At 35.2% G+C, this 22,930-nt stretch overlaps 1 protein-coding gene across 2 annotated transcripts in view; it reads right to left on the bottom strand.

Moving 5' to 3' along the window:
- LOC131591742 (voltage-dependent calcium channel subunit alpha-2/delta-1-like) overlaps nt 1-22,930 on the bottom strand; it is a 362,151-nt gene that overhangs the window by 139,325 nt on the left and 199,896 nt on the right. For both annotated transcript variants that reach the window (XM_058862758.1, XM_058862760.1), the window contains exon 6: nt 11,517-11,646. In XM_058862758.1, coding sequence (XP_058718741.1) covers nt 11,517-11,646 — 130 coding nt within the window. The remainder of the gene's footprint in view (nt 1-11,516; nt 11,647-22,930) is intronic.

The following is a 22,930-nucleotide window of genomic DNA, read 5'->3' as shown; positions in this document are numbered from 1 at the left end:
GCTGACTGTGCTGAAACTTCAGTCAGTCTCAACTAAATGTTGATTCCTGATATTTTTCATTCAAATAAAGCAAAAAACTAGCCCTAACAACTGAGCCTCCTCTCATCCCCAGAAGAAAAAAAAAAAACTAGGAAATACTAAATAAAACATCTGCTGGAACCACCATCCCAGCGGAGTAGCCGCTATGCTACACCCTTCTTACAGCATTTAGTTTCTACTATCTCACAAAGGCTTTTGAACTGTGAACAAGGTTCATATAATCCCATTAGATCATTTCTAATGGGGAATGTGAGTACTGCTCTTCCATGAAGAGCCATAGGAATACAGCAGTACCATAGAATCATACAGACATAGAATGGCTTGAGTTGGAAGGGACATTGCAGAGTGTTTATTTCCAACCCCCATTCCATGGGCAGGGACATCTTATCTGCAAACACCTGTAACAGGCAGCTTTGCTACCAAAACCTCCTTCCAGCCTGCTGCATACATGAAAGAGAACATAACAACTGGAATTATCACCTCTTTGGACCTCCAAAGATAACCAGCAAAACCTCAGGCTCCTCTGGAAACAAGTTCACATGAACTCGTATTCAATACTCAAGCACTCATATGAGTCCTTGAATTGAAAGGCTCTAAAGATGTAATTGTCTTTTGGAATTCCCAAACTCTATTTATTCCTTGTCTGTGGCATTTTCTTTTTTCTGTCCTTTTTTTGTTTTTTCAGTTATTATTATTTTTTCCAAGATTTTGTTGTCATCTTTCCTTCAGCTCTAAACAGTCTGTCACTTTCTATAGCCATCATGCTGAGCTAACCCAGTGTGCTTTTGATTTTCAGCTGCCAACTCAGAAGGCCAAGGTTTAGGTTTTTTCCCCTCTTTCCTAATCTCTTTCTAGTCAGCAATTTCTTGGTTTTCAAAAAAAATAAAGTAAGGTGCTGACTTAAATGGGCCTGAGCGACTTCAAATACAACTGAAAATAAATGGATACCAAGGATATAAAGCCTTTCATAGGAACAGACCAAAAGGTTAAAAAATGTAAATATCTTACCATGAAATACTTCTACACACTGAACAGTTTTACAGATAACTGTTTTGAAGAGTGGTGTGTCTAACTGCAAAAACCAAAATAATATAAATAAACAACTTGTAAACTGAAAGTTGACTTGCAATGAGATGTGTGACCTTGTTAGAAGTAACCAATCTTATCATGTTGATTAATGGAAAATTTCTGATCATATTTTATAACAGAGGCTTAAACTAAACATTTTTGTTGAAAAATTGAACATTTACTTGAAGGAGGCCTGACAGGCTCCAATGGCAAGAGCAGATAATGGTCTCAGTTAAATGTCCTGTGTGAGCTTGGAAGTCCTGCTAAGAAACAGGTCCTTCAAGCACAACTGTACTTTAACACATACATAGCTTATTCAATTTCATTCAACTAACCAAGAATTCAGTGTAAATCCATGTAAATATATCTGCTGGGTAATGTTCAGGTTTTTGTCCCAGTACATTTTCTCCACTGAAAATTATAAGATAGCAATTATCAATATTTGTACAGAAAAATGCATAAATTAATTTTTTTTAAAATTGTTGTTATTTATTCTCAAATTTATGTATTATGTAAAATAACCAACTGTTGCCGCTGAAGATGAATAGATCACACGGACACAGGTCGAGGTGTGGTGAAGAGAAGAGAGAGGTTTATTTTTCCTCCCAGGATTTATAGGCTCCTGACCACGGCCAGGGATTGGGTGGTCAGGATAACACTTTCTCACAGCACTGGCCATGAGAGATGTCCATCACAAGACGTGTAACAGAAAGAATGTACACATATCTATGTTTACAGTTACTGTCCTGGGAAAGTCTTTAGAAAACTATGTTAGCAAGCTCAGAAGCTGAGTTTTCAGGGCGACAACCAACTACTAAAGACATTTGAAAAGACAACATGAAGCAAGAGGGCACTCCAGGGGGAAAGGACACACTGAAGATGACAGGATGCCAAGGCTGCATGACACCTATTATCTTAAGCAGAAGTACAGCAAAAGAACTTTATTACCCAACAGGGATATGAAAAATTGCTAGAAATGCAATTTGAGAAAATAGAAAAATCCAGTATGCAATAAAGCGGGTCTGCAGTACCAAATGAACAGTGGTCATACCCTTAAATGACATTCTGTATGTTGTTGCAAACTTCCAAATTTTGGACATATCCACAAAAAGCCCAAAGTGCATTCAAATCCACATATGACTACATAATATTTTTCCTAGCCTTTCCTTTTCATTATCTGTCTTCCTCACTTCAAAACAAAAACTGAACATACTGTTTGTGAAGGTGATGCTACTTTAAAAATAGTAATAACTCCAATGCTGGATAATATGAAAATGCACATGCTAAAATTATAGTATAGAAGATACATTTCAATCCATGAATCCACTCATGATTTTACATCCATTTCTTGATAATCAACTACGATAAATTTATCAATATGGATATCCCAATAATATCCAGATTAATTACCTTTCTTTTAAATATATCACTTCTCATGGTTAGTATTTTTCAGAATAAAATATTTTGAATCTTAACTTTTATGTCCTGTCCACTAAGAATCAACATCTTTATTTCACTTTCTTCCGAAATAATTAAGTCAATGAAGTATTTTTAGAGTATAGGTTTGTAAGGATTCATCATGCAAGTCTTGTAAAGTGGAACAAGATAGGGATATAGTTTTCAACCAGTAGAGGTTTAAAAAAAATCGTAAATTAGAGCTAGGCTGCCATAAACTCAGCAAAATTCACCGTTGTGGTATTACAGGCTGGAAATACAAGACATTCTGAAATATGAGGACCAATTATTAAAAAATTAGTTTTACAAAAAACAAATTTCTTTTGCAACACTGTAAAGCTGAAAACAAGATTTCTTTCTAGGGGGAAATCTTCCATAACTCTGTTGATAATAAGCATATTAAACCTTTTAGATATTAAAACTAAGACAAAACAAAAAGACAGTTTTAAAAATTTAATGAGTAGAGGGATGTTTCCATACAAAATATTTCACACTGCCCAAGTGAAAAAATTGACAGTCGACAGATATTTTATTTCAATTCCTCATAATTTGTGTGGGTCAAGTAAAGAATAAACAAACTCTTGTTATTCAAATACATTATTTTTGAGTCATAGAAGATATCTCTGTATGCACCAGGCACTTGTTCTTGGAAATATATGTTAGTTATTTCCTGCAGTTTGTATTACATTACTGGCTTTAAATCACCTTATCCTCATCTTTAAGGACTTGCACAAATCTGTGCTCAGCTCATCCACTTTCAGCCCAGACAGCACCATCAGATGCCACAGGAGCACGGGGGGGAGGCAGAGGTTGCCTGCACAGCTCCATTTGCTCCTCTCCAGCCTTGCACAGGGTGACAGAGGGTGTCACCTGCACAGCTCAGAGCACAGCTGGCAGCTTCTGGCAGCAGAGAAAGGAGGAAGAGGGGGTAGGCCAGAGTTTCCCTTCCCTTCCTTGTTTAAGTCTCAACACACTGAACTGAAAAGAGCAACTGAGGACAAAATAAGGCAAACTTGTTTGAGGAGAGGAGGATAAAGAATTGACAGGCTCTCAAGGCAACCAAGGAATATTCCAAAGCACTTGCACTGCCACTTAAAGTAGGTTTTAAGGTCCTTAAGAAAGAACATCTTTAATAACTTTCACACAAATTGGTATCTTCTTGTTTGATATCATTTACTTCAAGCAATTTAGTTCTTTTCTAGTTGTCAACTTAAATCATATCTGCTTGTTTAATAAACTGAAACATACCTAAAAATTCATTGGTGGATGTTAAAATTGTCTTATATTTTTAAATGTTGAATAATGAAGATCTACTGATATTAGCAGTCTGAATTGCAAAAACACAAAGGCCACCATTAGCTATTTTTACCATAAGAACATTGCCAATCTTACTGCAGAGCCAACTTTTCCCTCTTGGTACAAGAGGGTTCAATACTAATTGCTATTCCAAACTGCACATAAGGGAGAAAATACAGCAAAAGAAATGGAAAGGGACCAAAAGAAATGGAAAGGGATCTGAGGAGCAGCAGCAATCATCTGTTCTCCAAAACAGATTTTGGCAGTATGCACAGCTTAAGCATCTATTACTCAGTCAAGCAGCCTGAGACACTGGAATCTCAGGACCTGCTATGAAGTCCAAGATAATTCTGGATGCACATCACATTGCTGGTCAAGAAATCTGCAGAGAGGGGTAGCTATGCTGAATGCTAATTTAATCACCATTCCATTATTAGGAAAGTGTTTTTCACACTTTTGCCTTTTTACAAACTATGCAAATTAACGTTATACAGTTTGGGAAAAGAAAGTAAATAGGAACACAGAAGTGTTTTTGCACCTTTTGCTTACACTCCAGAGTTTTCAAAATCAACAGGAAGGAAAATATCTTCATTGTATGGTGTTCTAATTTGTTGAAGTCATAGAACAAAGACCAGCTTAACCAGGTAACACAACTGTGGCTTCTGGTATGGCTTTTCACACCTCACTGTGATATTAAAAATTCTAAACATGTAGGAGTTCATATCCTTTGAGTGTTTAAAAAGACTGTATCGTGTCAGTGGTCCATGCAGACAAACTTCTGGTTATAAGAACAGGAAAGACATGATACAGAAAGTTTGGCAGTTGATGGTGCCCAGAGGGGCTACTGTGAAAAAAGCCCACAGCCACAGGTTAGGGCCATGCCTAAGGACTGTATGGTTCTATTTAAAACCCAAACTCAATTATTTTTTAGGTTTGACTGTTTTTTTTTAAAAAAGAGCATGAATAACAGCAAAAAGAAAATAAATGAACCATTTCCGTGACTTCAATAGAAAAAATAATTATTGATTGATTTTATTTCATTTAAAAAGAAATAAAAGTTTACATTCTCAAGTGTGATTTATTTTTGTGGAATGTGGTTTTCATGTGGAATTCTGTGTCAGTATAACACCCTGACATAGTTATATTTTAGCAATATAGGAGTTCTTTTGTAATTAAATATATCTTTAAAGATTTATTCAATAAAGATGAAGTAGGCTGGAAAAAAGATTTTTTTTCTTTAAGATATCTATTAGAAGGTAAATTTCTGTATCTGACAAATAGAAACTTAGAAGATTGGGAGACAAATATTCAGTGCATTTCTGAAATGAAGTACAGATGGTAGCCATGAAGTGTGGGGTTCTCTGGATGCAGGATTAAAAATGAAACAGAGAAAACTAGGATGTCTGCATGGGCACAGATATGCTGTGTTAATATGCTTACTCATAAAAGAAAGTTGGCAGTGGAAACAAAAATATTATTTCTGCCAAAATTAGATCTATAGAAAAAACCCAACTATTGGGAAGTAAAAATAGCACCTGGTAAGAGAACACTCCAACAATATGAAGGGAATTTCTTTCCTAAGGATCATGAAGTAAACCCTGTAACTTCTTTTCATCCCTGTAACAAATAACTGTATAGGATAAAAGGCTTCATCAAGATAAAGAGAAATTCCCATCATGAATTACTAGTGAATTGTGAATGTTTGCTTGAACATTTCCCCAGGTTAAATTATTAGAATAGAAGTATTTAAAGTATAGCTCTAAGCTGTAAAAGTACTTAAACTGATAGATGTGAAAACTCTTCAACATAAAATATCTGATAGAAATGTAAAAATTACTATCTATTGTTTATAACCTGAGAAAAATAACAAAACCTAGTACAGTTCAAACACTAGCCTAATTATTTTGGGCAAAATTTATTCTGTTATATAGCTCCCATCAAATTTTTCTAAATAAAAACTTATTTTTCAAAAAGACTAAAAAATAAATATTCCAGGAAGGGTTCTGAGTGTTAAGTATCAAGAATCTCATTATGACCTCTTTCAGTCAGTTCTCACACTAATACACACAAATAAATAAAATCAACCATATTGTTTGATTCATTTAATTTAAAGATTTTTCAGTTCAGAGGTAGAATATTTCAGAATACCCACTTTCAGTAGAAATTTCTGTTTAGACAACTGTGTGTCTATGAAACCCTATGAAGGTATGAAGCTCTATAAAAGGTATTTAGGTTCTAAATTTACTACTGAAAAAAAAAAAATCTGTTTTTATTTTGCAGAAACATCTGAAAATTCTATTCAAGCATCTTAAGAGAATGCAAGTCAAGAAGAGTACCTGGAATTATAACAGAAGGGTATTTTATTTCAGATTTGCCACTATTTATTTTCCCATTAAAACCTTATGTCACAGTTAACAAAATGGATTCTCAAACATTCAGCTTGAGAGTATGCTATTGTATAATTTTTGTGATGCATCATTATTAGGCAGATTGCTTTAAATCTACATTGAAAATTGCTTACCACATCTGTATTTTCAAAACAGCATGTACCTAATCAATTTAGTCTTTCAAAGGGGAAAAATTACCCTTGGCTACAAAAAAAATCTTTCCTTACTCTACCTTTTTATCTTAAATTTTGTTAACTTTAGACAGAATTCATGGTCAATTTGTTGTCAAGTGATTATTCTAGATCATCCATCCAATTAAACTAATGGTACTAATCCCAGTACCAAAATTTAAATACTTCCTTTCAGTGGAGGATGCTCTTCAAGTTGTTTGGCTGTCTGGATTGTGACAGAAACAAGCTTTTTCATCAAGTTAGAAAAGGCATTTCTTTTTGCTGATTATTCAAAAACTAATTTAATTCAGGGAGCTTTAGCAATCTACTTGGGGGAAAAAAAAACCCAACTGTAATTGTCAGAGCATAAAAAGCAATACTGACCCTAGAGTTCTTTACTTAAGCTTCTGCATTGGTATTTTCCTTCCAGGTTTAATATTGAACCAACCAGGCAGTACTTAGGGACTTAGCTCACAACTAACATTTGCTTTATAGTTACCCCAAGCTATAGTCTTTGGTATTTAAAATAGGCTGACACTGAAATTCATTTAAAGGTCTACTTCACTCATTACATGTTTTCACAAATAACTTACTGATTAAAAAATGGAGAATACAAAAAAAAAAGAAGTCAAAAGTTACAGTAATCTCACATGCCATCTGCACGAGACATACATAATATCTATTTCCAAATTTAAAGGTGTAAACACACAAAATCAAGGACTTGAAACAATTGTTTTTCAATCTCCGATATAGTAAGCCTGAACTATTCATTTATTCCTCACAATAAACCAGGGGAAAAAAGAATTCTGAATAGCTTCAGTTTGTCAGCTATCACAAAAAATATATAAAGAGCACTAATCTTAAAATATGCTGAAACAATTAATTGAAGTAATAAAAGTGTCTTGTGTGCCTGTAACTCCTATTTAAACCAAATAGAAAAAAAAAAAGCACACTGACATTTTATTTTCCTTAGATTTCAATGAGTAAATGATAACACACTTTTTCCTAGTTTATTTGAATTGGGTTTTCTTTTTTGGAGGGGGAATATTGTCACTCTCATGATTTCATTTCCCAGTATTTCTAAGGTTTTTATTCACAGAATCATAGAATGGACTGAGTTGGAAGAGACCTTAAAGATCACATAGTTCCAACATCCCTGCCATACCTTCCACTAGACTACTCTTCACAAGTAAGAGTAGTGAAGTAGTGGAGTTAGCCTGAGATACACAAGATAAGCAGAAACTGTACAACATTTTAAAAATTCATTAAGAAAATAATATTCTGGCCAAGATAAAAATAATTTTAAATCTAACTTGATTTTTAAAAATTATTTTAAAAAGTTTTTATTTCCCATGAGTGATATATTGGAGTACTAGAATGTCAAAATACTTTATCAATAACTGATTATTTACACAGATGATGCACCCCTAGAAAGGCAAAATTTATGTCTACTTCCTAACTTGATATCAAATAATATATAATAAACACAAGACTATAGACAGCAGAAAAATTTTGACTGCCATGAAAGGGGAGTATGAAGCAACAGTATTTATATTTTATTATTACTAAGTTATATGAACCATCAATTACTTGTAAGTCAATATTTATGCCTGGCTTGATGGCTTTGGAGCAGGGAAGCCCTTTTTTCTTGCTGGTTGCTGTCCAAATATATTCCAAGTTATGTTGTCGTGTTCATGACACATTACTTTCAACCTGACACTTCAATCAGCTCTTCCATGCTAATCAAGTAGTGACATGTGGAAGCAGTATTTCTGATTTAAAGGGAGAAAAGTAGGAATAACCACACAGAAAAAAAGCAAACCTGATTTGTGTGCTTTGCCTAACACCTCACCTCAAACCTTAACACCAGTACAGACACACGCCTAGAGGGAACTCTGCAGCAGATGGGGAGTGGATCTCAGACAGCAAGGGCATGTGGTGCCATCCACTGGGAAGATTAACCTTCATTTCCTTGTGCCAGGCATTTACTTCGGGCCTGCAGTTCCTATATTCTACTCAGGAATAAGCAGAGTACAATTTTAATGAGGATTTAGAAACAAGACTTCAGCTATTACTAATAGGAGATGCATGACTAATTCCCAGTGCATGTGGTAGAAAGAGGACCTGAGGGTCTGTTCTGTTTCAGCTGTAGATTGATTTTATTTCCAAACCTAAATAGGCCTCTTGAAAAATACTGAATTAAAAGTCTGATTTGGTTCTATTTTATTATGATTGCCCCCTCTCCTAAATCCTCAGAAACAGGCAAGTAAATTAACTCCTTAGACCTTTTCCTATCTCTGTACAAGTTTTGGCACAAAGTCCAGGGAAAGAAAAAAAAAAATAAAAAATAAACAATTTTCATAATATTTCTTTCTACAATCAAATAACTCAAAAAGTAATAGCCTGGATGAAATAAATGGGTATTTTGTAATGATGTATCATATATTTTTATGGTGAAATACAGGGAACTACTTCACAAGAAGCTCATCACTATATTTCAAACAAAGCAAATCAGAGGACATTATTTTATAGACCACACTAGATTTTAAGTAGGCTGTGCACCATTACACATTACTAGAATTACTAGAAAAAACAGTTTTCCACTGTTCAGAAAATTCATTTCTGTTCAGAAAATTCTGTCCCACTGGACAAAAATTCATTATTTGATTCAATTTTAAAAATCATAAATAATCATAAATAATATCTACAATAGAAATGAAACATAAATAGAAAACATTTTAATGAATACCATATTGATTATCTTGAAGGTCTGTTCCAATCCTAACAAGTCTATGATTCTGTGATTAAGAGTCAAATTCCCAGTTTCATACAGAAAACAATTAACATGAAAAAAGCATGATTGACAGGCCCAAGTGAAAATCCAGATCACGTGTGGCTCTGACAGTAATTGTCCCTCTCCCCTGGAGACAACAACCTGCTGCTGTAGGAGGCAAGAGAAGTGAAAACCAATCTCAAGGGGGAATAGCCAAGTAAAACATCAAGTCATTGAAAATTGTTCTGTGCGATCCAAAGAGCAATTCTGTTTCATCTGGCATCCTGCAAAGCCATATACAATACAGGAGAAAAAATGAAATCTGCTTGCCAAGGCATAATTCAGTCAAAAAAATTGGCTTCCAAGCCGTAAAACTTGTGAACTGTGTCTCATCCACTGTTTCTCAGAAGGATTCGCTGTAACACCTGTGTTGCAAATGCTTCCAGATTGGGATTTAGACAAGAATTGCAGATACTATTTTCAAATGTACAGCTGCTCCCTGTTATAGGACACACTGAAACCTCTCCCAAGAATTGACAGGTTAGCTCCCATCAACAGGCAGAAAAATGACAGTGGTGCTCAAGATACATTATCAGTCTTTCTAGTGTTATAAAAATTGCTTTTATATCATAATGTGAAAACACTAAATTCTACTTTTGGAAATCTGTCAGTGAATGACTACCTCACAATTGCTCACTTGTGTTTCAGATGACACATGAACTTTTCAACTATAAAGTAGAACCTGGCGAGCATTTTTGTTTATTGATATGAAATCTGTCACTTTTAGGTATTCTCAATCTGTTATGTCTTAAAATTCCATCTGTAATGAAAATTACCCTGACACACAACAACCTGATTTTTCTGACACAGAATTACAGATTTCCTGGTAATTTTCTAGGCTTCCACTTCTCTGGTAATTAATGTAAAACCCAGACCCAAAGAATCACGAACCATATATGGTGTATGTGCAATTACCTCTGTCCAGAAAGTGGCATTTCTTTCTGTTATTATCATTTTATTATATACCAAAGCTGTACCTTTCCTGTGGAAATCACAATTTCTCTTCTCTTTAAGGTTTATGGCCTCTACTGTAACATTACATAATATACATTTTTAAGGGATATGTGTCCTCAGGAATTTCATTTAGAATGTTAAATTCAACACAACAAGAAAACATTTTATGTGCTGTTATGATACCAAAGTTCACACAGCACATACAAATATCCCAAAAAATGGAGAGGAGTTCTTTCAACATTTTACCAGTGAAGTATCAATTCTCTTAAATAAAAAAAAAAGGAAATGGCCTGTCACTTCTCTGTAATCCTGCAATTAAGGTGCACTTTAGCACTTATTAAAGCCAGAATCCCAGAATAATCCTTCAGATCTGTCAGCCAAGCTCACCATATAAGAATACAAGCTACTATGATTCTTTTCCCCATCATACTGACATTTCCATTTTCATCCCTGTGCCATTTATGGAAGCTGCACACAACTGTGGCCATGAATTTTAAAAAGCTCAGGTCACACTAGGGTCTCCTTCCTCTTGATGAGACTTTGAAAGAGGAAAAAGACTGCATTCCTGAAATTAGGACCTTAAAAAAAATCAAAATTTAAAAATACTATTCCTATTTAATTTTTCTTCCTCCCTTTTAAAAAAACATGCAGCCTCTTTGAATGCTGAAATATATTTTTATTGTATAAAGACTTTTGCTTGCTAATGAGCACAGGGACTTATTTCCATTTTGAAATATAAATACTTAATTTTGAAATACAATTAAAGAATTCTCATCAGTATACACACACACACACACACACACATATATATATATATATTATTTTTTCGGATAGTTTAGAAAGACTTTATGCAAATTCTCTGTCAGTCTGTTACTGCAATTCTAGAAATGCACTGGATGTACTACCAGCTCACCCAGCATATTATATCCCTAAACTGTACCAGCTTATGAGATACTTAAAAATGTTTTCAGAACTTGTCTCTGCCTGAGGCCAAACAGTGTGTATAGAAGAGCTGTCAAGAATTGTTTGTATTAAATGTGAACAGCACAGAGAAAGAATGGATCAGAAAATCAGAATATGCAAGAGTTTTGTTTCACCTCCAGTTACATTTGTGAAATTCAGGTCCAATATAGTACTTTAACTGCAATTCATAAAATGAATCATATCCCTAATGCAACACATCTCTGAAGTAGCACTGAAAGAAGCAAAAGTGACAATAACAGTAAACCTATACTAAAAATGGAGACAAACATCGTTTTAAGAATGAGAGCTTTGTATTAAAATATAAAATCACTTTGTTCACATGCTACTTACAGCCTTCATAAATATCTGTTGGTATATGGACTGCTGCATGTTGGTAAGATGTTTGCCGTCGGAAAACAGGATCGTCTTCAAATACTGGTCTGATTCTCTGGCTGCCAGATTCAGTTTCATTCTTTTCAGGCTATTTAAAGAAAAACATGTAAAGGGAAAAATTATTAAAAAGTGTGCTAAAAGCAATGCCACTTACATTTTCTCTTTTTATGTAAAAAAAAACCAAAAAAACAACATAGTGTTTCTTTCATTGCTAAGAGTTTGCATTTGTGCATATACACAATTAGTTTCTCCAGGTCAAAGAATATTTCTGATTGAATCAGGTTTTGTTCATTGATTTATTTTAAGCATGTCTCAGTGAAATCCTATGTACTGGCTACATCTGTCCAAGGGGAAAGGTCCCCAAACACTCAGGTGCTCACCTGTCTGCTTTGGGTTCCCGTCCTCTCTCACTTGTCTGCACCCTGATACACACTTCCAATTCACTCAGTCAATTTGTACTAGTTCTTACACACTTTGAAAAGCAGAGAATTTTTCTAACTCAGCTACAAAAACTGCATGAAGTGTGGAACCAAGGAGGCAGTGAAGGCCAAAGAGGGGGTGGCAGTGTCTTCACCCATCTCAACTGCAGCTGGAACAGGAACATGCCATGGGCCAAGTGCCTCTTAAAGCAGTAATATAGCAGCTATAGTACTGAACTACTCAGGCCAGCTATTGGAGTCAATTATAAAGATATTTTTAATACTATAGAGTCATCAGTTTTTGAAGATGTGCTATGCTTGATAAATAGGGCTGACAGTGAAGCACCTGATGGCCAGTCGGGGCATGTGTGTGCTGAGGCCATTCTGTTTTGTATCCTCTGTCAAAGCATAGACAGGTAAATTTTAGCTTATCCACAATGTCATGTAATGAAACTGCCTATGTTTTCTCATCTGCTTCATCTCAAGGTTACAGAACAATGCCATTCTAAGTATAGGTTCAAATGCTGCCTGAAGTAAGCAGCAGTCCTCAGTGGGTTTTAAAGAACTGGTTTCCTTTGGGAATACAAAGGGCAGAACTCATCTAACCAGTGACAGCCACCAATTTCAACGACCCAGCAGTGTTGTGCTCATCACTGCAGGCTGCCTTCATAGTGAATGAAGAGAAATGGGAATGTTTAGAGTGCAATTCATCTTATCCTAATTAGACACCTATTTTCCCATGACATGAATCATGCTTTAGAAGTGCCTCCTACTTTTGATTGATTGTAGAAGTAGCTCTAGTGGAAATCACCTATATGTAGAAGTCAGCAATACAGCTGTCTAGAATTAGGTGAGATGAATCTCACAAGTATACTAAACTTCCAGAAGAAAAGAAGGTGGGTACTCATTTTGACTATTTTTATGCACATAGCTACTACAGCTTATGCTGAGAAATTCAATTTGTTCCTTAGTATTTAACCCCATTCAGGGAATGGGCAAGAGTTTGGGAGCTGTCCTAAGATGATCAAAGAGATATTGCTTTCTAATAATGTTCTTCTCAGTATTGCAAACTCAGAGAAATGACAAGAGAGGGGACATTCATCATTTAGGTGGGGTATTTGTGGAGCAACTGCTGTGCGTCCTAAGATCCTACTTCCCAAAAAGTGTTTGGACGTTGCCTGCTGGTCAGAAGTAAAGAATAAATTTTTTGATTTCCCTTGCTTCCATGTTTGGACTTTGCTTTTCTTTATTAAACTGTCTTTATCTCAATACATGAGCCTTTTATGGTCTTATTTTCTCACCCTTCCACTGCTGGAGGGGAGTGACAATGCAGGAGAATGTGACAGACAACTCTGTGTGCAACTGACAGCCAGACAAGGCTCACAACCATTAGAACTTTGAGGGGCACAGACTGAAGCCAGGATCAGTAACAGTTTATGCATTGTATGATTTGGAATGACACAACATTATGACAGCCTCAGACAATGTACATTGGTTCTATTTTTCATAGGTTTTTGTTGTGTTGTTTGCTTGGTTTTTTTGGGTTTTTTTTTTTTGCTTCTACATTATCCCACTTTTTTTTTTTTTTCTGTGCCCCAAAACTAGAATGCAAAACAAATTATGAAGTTCTTTCCATAAGTTATCTTTTAGCTTCACATTGCTCAAAGTAATGACTTTGTCTAATTATGCAAATACAATCCCAACAATCAATCATTCATGTGACAAAATCTCCCTTCTGTTGGAAAGTTAATTGATTATAAAATACATTTTAACACTCTTATTTCTAAAACTTAGTAGCAATGACTACAAACCCTCAATGCTTTCACAAGACACTTCAGAAAAAAATTGGGGATCACCAGGCCACATAACCACACTAAAATACCAGAACAAGTGAATGTCGAAAGATTGCTTTCAACTAAGTTTCCACAAGAAATATTTGGGAAGGAATGGGTATGGTAAAAGAGAAAGGGCATGAACATAGAATCAAAGCATATCCTGAGTTGGAAAGGGCTGACTATTCAAAGTTAATCAAAGCTCAATTTCTGGCCCTACAAAAACCAATCCCAAGAATCACATAATGTTCCACACAGTCCATCCTTGCAGATCTTACACAGAATTTTTTGTCTTATAATATATTTAGACATTTACTTGAAATTCCTGAAGCATCACAACATAAAATGATCATATTTCTTTTACTTAATATTTCAATTTTATTTCAATTAATAAATACAAAGCTTCAGTCTTTCCATTCACTCATAAGCTATGAAAGAAGCTTCATGTCTACTGCTAAAATATGCTTAAACTTCATTGAAATGGAAAACATTTAATTAATTAAGACCTGAATACCTTAAAATTAAAAAAAATAAAAATAAAAATTACTTTCTCATATTTCTAATAGCACACAGACACACACAGGTCCCCCTGAAAAAGACTGTGATTGAGTCTGTTTTATTCCTACCGATATTCCATGATACCCAACCAAAAACATTAATCTAAAAACTCTTCTAAACTTCATTAATGCAGGGGATCTAAAACTACATAAAGAAATGTAGATGCTTTCACACTGCTCTTGTTGACCTTCGTGGGAGTATTCTGTGATGTAAAACTCTGATACTGAAACAACACATCAATGTGCCAAAAAACCAGAGAGAGCAAATAACAAAACCCTTTAAAAATTTTGAAGTTACCCTCACACAGGAACAATTTGTTCTGTAAATGTAAAGGTGTCTGAACTGGTTCTATACACAACAGGTAAGTACCAGAACCATTACTGACAAATTAGTGCTGAACTCACTTGGGCCACTACCTCCTGAGCAGCAAGACCAATGAATGCTGTGCCAGGCCTTATACGTCCAAATAATTTATAGTATAGTGAATCCTTCTACATAAAATAAATCTATTTTGTTTTCACTTTAAAACTTTTGAATTTCAAGTATATTAATCTAAAAAAAAAAAGATTAAAAAGGAAAATTTCATTGTTATTAATTATTTTAATCAGGCATTTCCATGAAAAGCCTGACAGATTGTGGTGTCAACTGGTACTGTTTTATAACCAGTTAAACTTTTGTTTTCAGAAAAGTAGCAAAACACATATTTTGACAGAAAGTGATCCAGCGTGTGAATATAATTAAAATCCAACTCCAACCAATTTCTCTCTCAAGCCAGGAGCTGAAATGCAATCAATACTGGCACAGAAAAATCCCACAGGAGAGAGTGGCTGAAGATTAATTTTCTATCTATTCAAACCTAGCCTTCACTTAATGCATTACATTGTTACCCACCACTGACAGTCAGCAAAATAACTCACTCATTTTGCTGCAATGAATTTCCAGACCAATTTCTTCCTTCCTTGAGAGGTAGATGAAATAGCACATTTGTGCTATTTTATAGTGCTTTTTTGTTGCTGTTGTGGAGTTTGTTTGTGGTTTTGTTTTGTTTGTTTTTGTTTTGTTTTGTTTTGTTTAATAAATAATGTTGGTTTGTTTTTTTTTTTCATGTGTCTACTGTCACCATCAGAATAAAAGAAAATTGATATAGCAACTAAAACTCAAGAATGATGTTTTTTGCAGCTATTCTTTGTGATTATTTCTAAATTACTTTTGGCATGATCTCCAGTAAACTGGAGGGTACCTTCTGCATCTTCTTTATAAGCCAAATACATAGCAGAAAGGCTGCTGTGTAGAGGGTTTTCATGTAATTACATGATTTAATTGGAAGCTTTATGCCAAGAAGTATTACTGAAAGATGTGTCTAGAAAAGAAAACATCCATTAAAACAAAACTGATAAAGATCATTTCAAGAAATTGTGATGCAGTCTAGCTGCCCATTTCACTGCAGCCAAATTTCTTTTCACAGCATTCAGCTACTTTTTATCATCACAGCTGTAAGAAGATGCATGGATTTTCTATTTCTAGTAATAAATTTTCGTTTAGGTCAAAAACACTGGTTATTGTGGAAATGAGAAGGTTTTTCCATTAGTATAAAATTTATTTTTACTTTTTGCAAATGTTGAAAACTCACAACTTGAAAGCTGATACTATTTTTTAAAAAAATCATTAATGAAACACAAAAATAACCCACCACCAATTGAAGCAATCCTCCAGTTATTTTCTGAAAGCAGATTCTTTTCAGGAACAATGTAGAAGTTTCTCAAAACATCATAACAGGTTTAGCATCATGATGAAAGAATAAAAGTAGATTTCGTTCTATTCCTGAGCTGATATCCAGCCAGAAACAATGACACCTGCCCGGTTTCATATTTAAAAAACAGACAGGAATTGGTTTCTAGTATTTTCCATTGCCTTCATATTCAGGGACTGTGTTCTGCATAAAACCTCACTGTCCCTACCAATGCCGTTTTAGAGAATGAATGTAGAGAAGGAATTACAATTGCTGTGGTTTTAGGGACATCAAAATTCTTCCTCAGTGATTCCTTCCTGTCTTACCTTGCAGAATTCCAAAAGTCTTACATTTTCATCTCTAGGTTTCAGCCTGGTTTTCATTTCTGAATATCTGCTGAAATTTCTAAATGCAAATTTTTAAACAATTGAGGCTCATTTCTTTTAATTCTCTCCCAGATCTACTCTGTATAGATGAAACTGTCACATACAAAATAAGCACAGAATTTCTCCTCTGCTCAGTTCTGTACTCAGTTTTTCTTTTTCTGTTTTAGTTAGTTTCATTGTTTTCTTGGGTTTTTTCCTCCCTGAGGAAAATAATCCAGTAGAACTACATACACAGCCCCTCAGAAAATGCTTGTGGCCCCATTAAAAAGTTAGAGCTGGACTGAACACAGAGGGTAAAATGGGATGTTGCTGGAAGCACACAGCTCAGCAAATGCCTGCAGCAAGCAAGGGCTGGGGACAGCTCTTCTAAGGATTAGGAGTTAATTTTGAAGAGCAGCTAGAATGCATTTCTAACAGCCACAGCACTTTTACTGCATTTTTGATAATGTAATGAGTGCACTGTCTTCTGATAACATTTTTTATTTCCTTTCCACTAGCTGTGATTTTCCAGCTGCGGGAAGACTGCCGAGCGCATTCAGGTGGTTGTGACAGAACTGTGAAGAGTTAATTTTGTTTTCACTCTGTGCCAGTGGGGGACTGTGGTCTTCACTTTGCAACATGATGATTTTAAGTGTCATCCTTCTGTCTACTCTTAAGGATAAAACAATTAAAAGATATACAAATGAAACAAGAAAACAGTTGTCTCAGAACCAAAATATTTTTCTGTTATACAACAGGGAAGTGTTAAATGTAAGAATATATCTATGCATATTTACATATATAAACATAAGAAAATGTATTTTTTTTTTTTTCAAATATAAGTAGGGTCTGGGTAGCTTCAGAAAGGGAACTAAGACAGAATTTAGTAAGGAGGTAATTTATATTTGCATCTCTCAGTGTGTCATTCTCAAGGACCATTATATTTTATATAGATAGGAATTGTTTTCAGTGCTTTTAATGTCTCCATATGCTTCTAATGCACCAATCAGTTACTGTAAGTCGTTGAAAAAACAAATGGAACTCTGATTGAGTATTGATATTTTAAAAAAAAGATTAATTCTCTTACAGAAGTCATTTTATTTCCTGCCAATTGAGTAATGCCAGTATGTACCAAATACAGAATAAAAAAAATTTAGAAGTATTTGTTTGCCTCCTAGGCTAGTTTTAAAATGCAGCTATCTTTTGTCTATGATAATTTCTATGCAGCTAATTACAGACTTGTCCCTGTCTACTGTATACAAGACTATATTTTATGGGTGGTGTGAAACTATGTGGGGAGGTTATGTGTTCATTTATGTGACCTTTATGGTTCACAACTTCTGATGAGAACTTTCAGATATACACAAAATTATTATATATCTCAAACTTAATAGTGTTTTCTTTTTATTTGTATTTTGACCTATTCACACAATTCAATACATCATGAATTTGGTTTCATGAAATTAATTGAGAGATGAGATTGAGAACACTGGGACAGGTTGCCCAGAGAATTGGTAGATGCCTCCATCTCTGGCAATATTCAAGGTCAAGTTGGTTTGGGCTCTGAGCAACCTGATCTGGTTGAAGATATCCTTGTATATTACATGGACTTGGAGTAGATGAACTTCAAAAGTTCCTTGCAATCAAAACTATTCTGTGATCCTGTAAAATATTGTAGCATTTCAATGAATTATATTCTAGAGAAACTGATAAAACTGTCTGGGTTTTCCCAATTTCTTCAAATGAAAAGATTTTCAAAATAGAAATCCAAGCTTCTAGAAGTCCTGTTTAAAAGAGTTGACATTACACCTATGAGGGTGCCTTAAATTCCATAATTCAGGTATTTATATATGTCTATAATTTGCTTTATAGACATTTATATATGCCTATAATTTCTGAAAAAAGGTACATTTTTTCAATAAGTTAAAAAAACCCAAACTCTTAAGATTAAAATATAGTAATAAATGAACTAGTGAAAATTTATTTTTTTAATTATTACAGATTATATGTGGCCTTCATTACAAATCTACACAGTCTGCTGTAGTAATCTCAGCACGCAAAAATTCATTTCTGCTCTGTCCTATTTTCTCTTGAGCTACAGTGACAGGCAAAATGAAATGTGTATTTAAATATTTAAGGACATAAGAAATATAAGACTTATTTATCTTCCTAAAGATAAATGGGACTTCCCCATCCCGAGGTCATCAGAAATGCCCACAGAATTTCAGGGATGATGGAGAGCTGTCTCATAATGCCATCAGCACCCCTGGATCCCTCTCATCTGGTGCCATGGACACAAAGATGTCTGACTAGCCCCCGTGGTCCCTCATTCCATCTCTTCCACTCCTGAAGGTTCAGGCAACACCTCCATATCCCTCCTGGGTTATACATCCTGGTCATGAGATCAGGAATCCTGATGTGTAATCCCATTTGAACATCCCACCCTGGTCCTCTTCCACATGGGGTGACAGTCTGGGAAATCTCGGGGGCTTTTGGCCAAGGTGTTCACTAAGGGTGATCTTCCTGCCTGCCCTGACATTATCAGGTGTTGCACAGAACCACCTGCTCAGCACTGACTGGGACAGTGGCCTGGCTGGACACAACAATATCATTAGACAACAGTGGGAATACAGGATCATATCAGAAGAAAAGATAATCTCCCTTTAACTGACTGAAATGCTACTAGGAGTTCAGAAAAGCCCAGTTAATTGTTAAATAAACAAACAAAAAAATAATTTAAATTTCATAGCCTCCTTCACTGATCTTTCACGTGCCATGAGAGTACTCAAACATATGTAATAAAATAAAATAAAAATATCCATTGTTGACAAAATTCACATATAATACTTAGTCATCTAAATTTCGAGACCAAAATGCACTCTAGAGAATTTTGATTTTTCATACATCACCCAATTAAATTTCAAACTAGGAACTGTTTTTCTCTTATTGGAATAAATTACCCTGTCTACCTTTTACTATCCCCACATCTGATTAAAGATCATATCCCTGGAAAACAAGAACTGTTAAATCATCTTAATGCTTCATTGGGAATTAGTTATAATACCAACTGAAGGTGAACATTTAATAAATTTGATTTTTTTCATCTGATGCACTTGTCTTTACCACCCTTTGCTAAGCCATCAACTGATCCTGTTTCACATTTCATTCTTCTCTTCAGTCATACTGGCTAGGTCTAGCTTTTGTACATCCTGCAGCATACTAATTTGTTATTCATTGCTCCTTCTTCTTTGTACCATCTTCTGTGTCAATAACAACTTAAATTGAAAGTACAAAGCTGCTTTGAGAAGAAGGTTGGGATATGAAGAAGGCCTCCTAATCCATTTTCCCCCCACTAATGGGGCTTAAAACACTATATAAACATCAGATGATAATTCATGGTCACATAAATTTAATGCAGCTTTTCACTAATTAAATGACAGCTGTATCTAGGTAGACAAAGGCTGGATGTAAAACTAACCATGACCTATGGACCACAGACTTTCCCTGCAGACTAAATACCATACTATAACTTAAGTAAAATTCCATAACACTGTGGAAGACTATTTATATGACTTTTAAAAATGCTAGGTGAAATCCTAACAGTGCAATAATGCAATAGAATATCATTCACAGGAACTAGGGGAAATTTGAGAAAGACAATCTGCCCAAGTAAAAAAGCATGTCAGAAGAAAGCAAATAAACAAAAAACCCAAACAATTAAAAAAATAATAAAAAAAAAAAAACAACCAAAAGGAAGAAGAAAGAGGTCAATCTGTAGATGTTGAAAGAGTTTTTAAAAAGTCAGCAAACTAAAACACTTACATAAAAGGTCAACTGAAGTTTGAGTTCAAAAAAACTATTAGAGCTGGAAAACGTGATTTCCAAATGGATTAAAATTTATTTTCAATACACACCATAAAGAGAGCTGCAAGAATACTTTTAACACATTGTTTTACACACCAACACTAAAAACTTGGGAAGATTTCAACTCTGTTGATGATAATAGATATGATTGTCTCCTTCAACATGTTTTTTTCCCCCTCCTATCCTCCAAAACACAAAAGGGAAAGAACATGTTGAGAATGGCTATGTGGAAAGGCCAGGGAATGTGACCTGGCCCTTTGCAGTTTTCATCAGCTGGTTCAGAATTTGCAGTTGGGGCAGGGCAGGAACAGGACCTGCATTTCATCACCTACACTACACTACACTACAAACCACAGAGAACTCTCTTTAAATATTAAAAATATTGTAAGTAATCCTTTCCAGGATTCTTGATCTGACTTGGAATATTCAAAGCCTATCTCCAGCTTCGATCAGTCATATGAAAACATCAGATTGAGTAATTTGTTTTGTTTTGTACAACTTAAAAGTCTCAATGTGACCCACACATTTCAAAGCAGCACATCACAACAGTCAAACAACATTGGGATCTGTAATCAGGCAACAAAGTGCCTGCTAAAAATCACTGCCTCAAATGCCATAAATGTCCTATGACAAGTTCAGCTTTTGGTGCTGCTTTTATTTACCAATAAACAATTACACTGTATTCACTGCAATTGCTATCACTCATGCATTTGATATTAGTAGGAAATATCCTGAAGCAAGAAATCTTCCATTGAACTGATGAATCACCACCTTTAGGGCTGAATTCTGATCTTTGATGTGGCATAAACTCAGCCTCCATGGGGAGACTTCAAGCCCTGCTCTTTTGTGCAAATTTGCCTTCAAGGTAGGATTCTCTGCATTAAGAACAGTCTCATCTTTTTTAGGACACTGGCAACTACAGCTATCACTCTTGCCATTATTATTTCATAACTCTGTTTCACAGGTAGGAGATAGCTCTGGGGCAGTCATTTATTTCATTATCATGTATTTTTCATTTCAAACTTGAACATATATTCATTTGGGAGAAGGGAAGACTTGCACAAATTTGAATAAAGGACCACAAACCTGACACCTTCTTTTTTTTTTTTTTTAACTAGGAAAAAAAAAAGAAAAGGAAAAAAAAAAAAGCCAAAAAACCCCAGAAAGAATCCCTGCTTCCTGTGGCAATAATTTGCAATAGGAAGCTCAAAGGAATGCCTTTTTTTTCCCTGTGGGCTGTACTCAAGCTTGCCTTTAAGACCTTGAAATGGAAAGAGATGAATGTCTCCCAGTGATACTTGGTAAAAGGAACTCGTTCCCTTTTAAACAATGTATGTATGTACAACACCTACTTGTTGGCACCTTCTTGCAGGGGTGTGCAAATCACAGTTTTAGTGAAGGTTTCCAACTTGATTTTCCAATCTCTCTGACATAGACTTGCCCTTTTACTCATCATAAATGGGAATAGCAGAAATTTTTTATGACTAATTTTAAAAATTTCTTCTGTATCAAAGCAGTAAAGGACAAAGAGAAGATGAAAAGAACTACAACTCATCATAGCTGTGACTGCAGTCTCAAACCATATTGGTTGTCATACAATGAAAGCAGAGGGAATAAGAGACCTAAGGGAGCTAAGGAAGTTAGCTGGTTATTCTTGCTAGGCTGCCCCATTGCAAAAAGAACCTGGATCCTTTACAGCTTAGCACTTAAGCTCATCCTAAATGATTTGAGACTAATTTCTTATTGGAAACGCCTATCCTTCACTGTCTGTGAAATATTGAAAAGCTAGTAGCTTTAGCTCAGGAAAAATCTGATTCTTTGAAGCCCAGCGTTAGCTAAACCCAGGTGGTAAAATCTTGATTTGGTTGCTTGCATGCTGGCATTCAGACACAGCGAAAGCACAGAGACAGAACTACTCTTACATATGCAAATAAATGGGAGCTTTCTAAAGGTTCTGTCCTATCAGAATCAGGTTTAAAAACCTTGAAAAGCCAGAGGAAATCTGTGTCTGTTGGCTGACATGCAAAAGCAGTCTTTGTCCCAGCTTTCTGTGTAGTGTCAGGGCCGGTCATTACAATCAGTCTCACTTTTCAATCCAGCAAGTGGCAGTTGCTGGGCTTGAAGAAATCTGGCATCACCCTTTCAGTCTCTAGAAGTCTTTTTATACCTGTCACCTTTGAGACTGGATGACTAGAGTCCCCCATCTGCCTCAGCTCCTGATCCTCTGCCAAACTGACCATATTCAGGTGCCACCTCCCCCTCAGGGGCTCTACCTGACCCAACAGGCAGCTCCTAAAACACTGGTGTACAGAGGACACTTTTGTTTTCTGGTGTCCAGCTATAAAATACATAAAATATTGTACTTGTATGAATTAAATTATTCTGCCATTTTCAACGTATGTTTTAGTGAGAAAAGCCAGGAAACTCCTGGATTCTTGTGGCTGGAAGGAAACAAAAAAACAAATCAGCATTTTTCTGATCAAATCTACAGTAGGTTCAGACTTGTTTACAAATAAACTTGGGATATTTCATTCACAGACTTCTTTTTACTAAATGAATCATAGGTGTACATATAAGCAGATTTTGCAACCTTGATACCATGCAA

Source organism: Poecile atricapillus, chromosome W (genome assembly GCF_030490865.1).
Source record: "Poecile atricapillus isolate bPoeAtr1 chromosome W, bPoeAtr1.hap1, whole genome shotgun sequence".
Lineage (NCBI taxonomy): Eukaryota > Metazoa > Chordata > Aves > Passeriformes > Paridae > Poecile > Poecile atricapillus.
The sequence above is the reverse complement of the archived record's forward strand: the minus strand, read 5'-3'. Positions and strand labels throughout refer to the sequence as shown.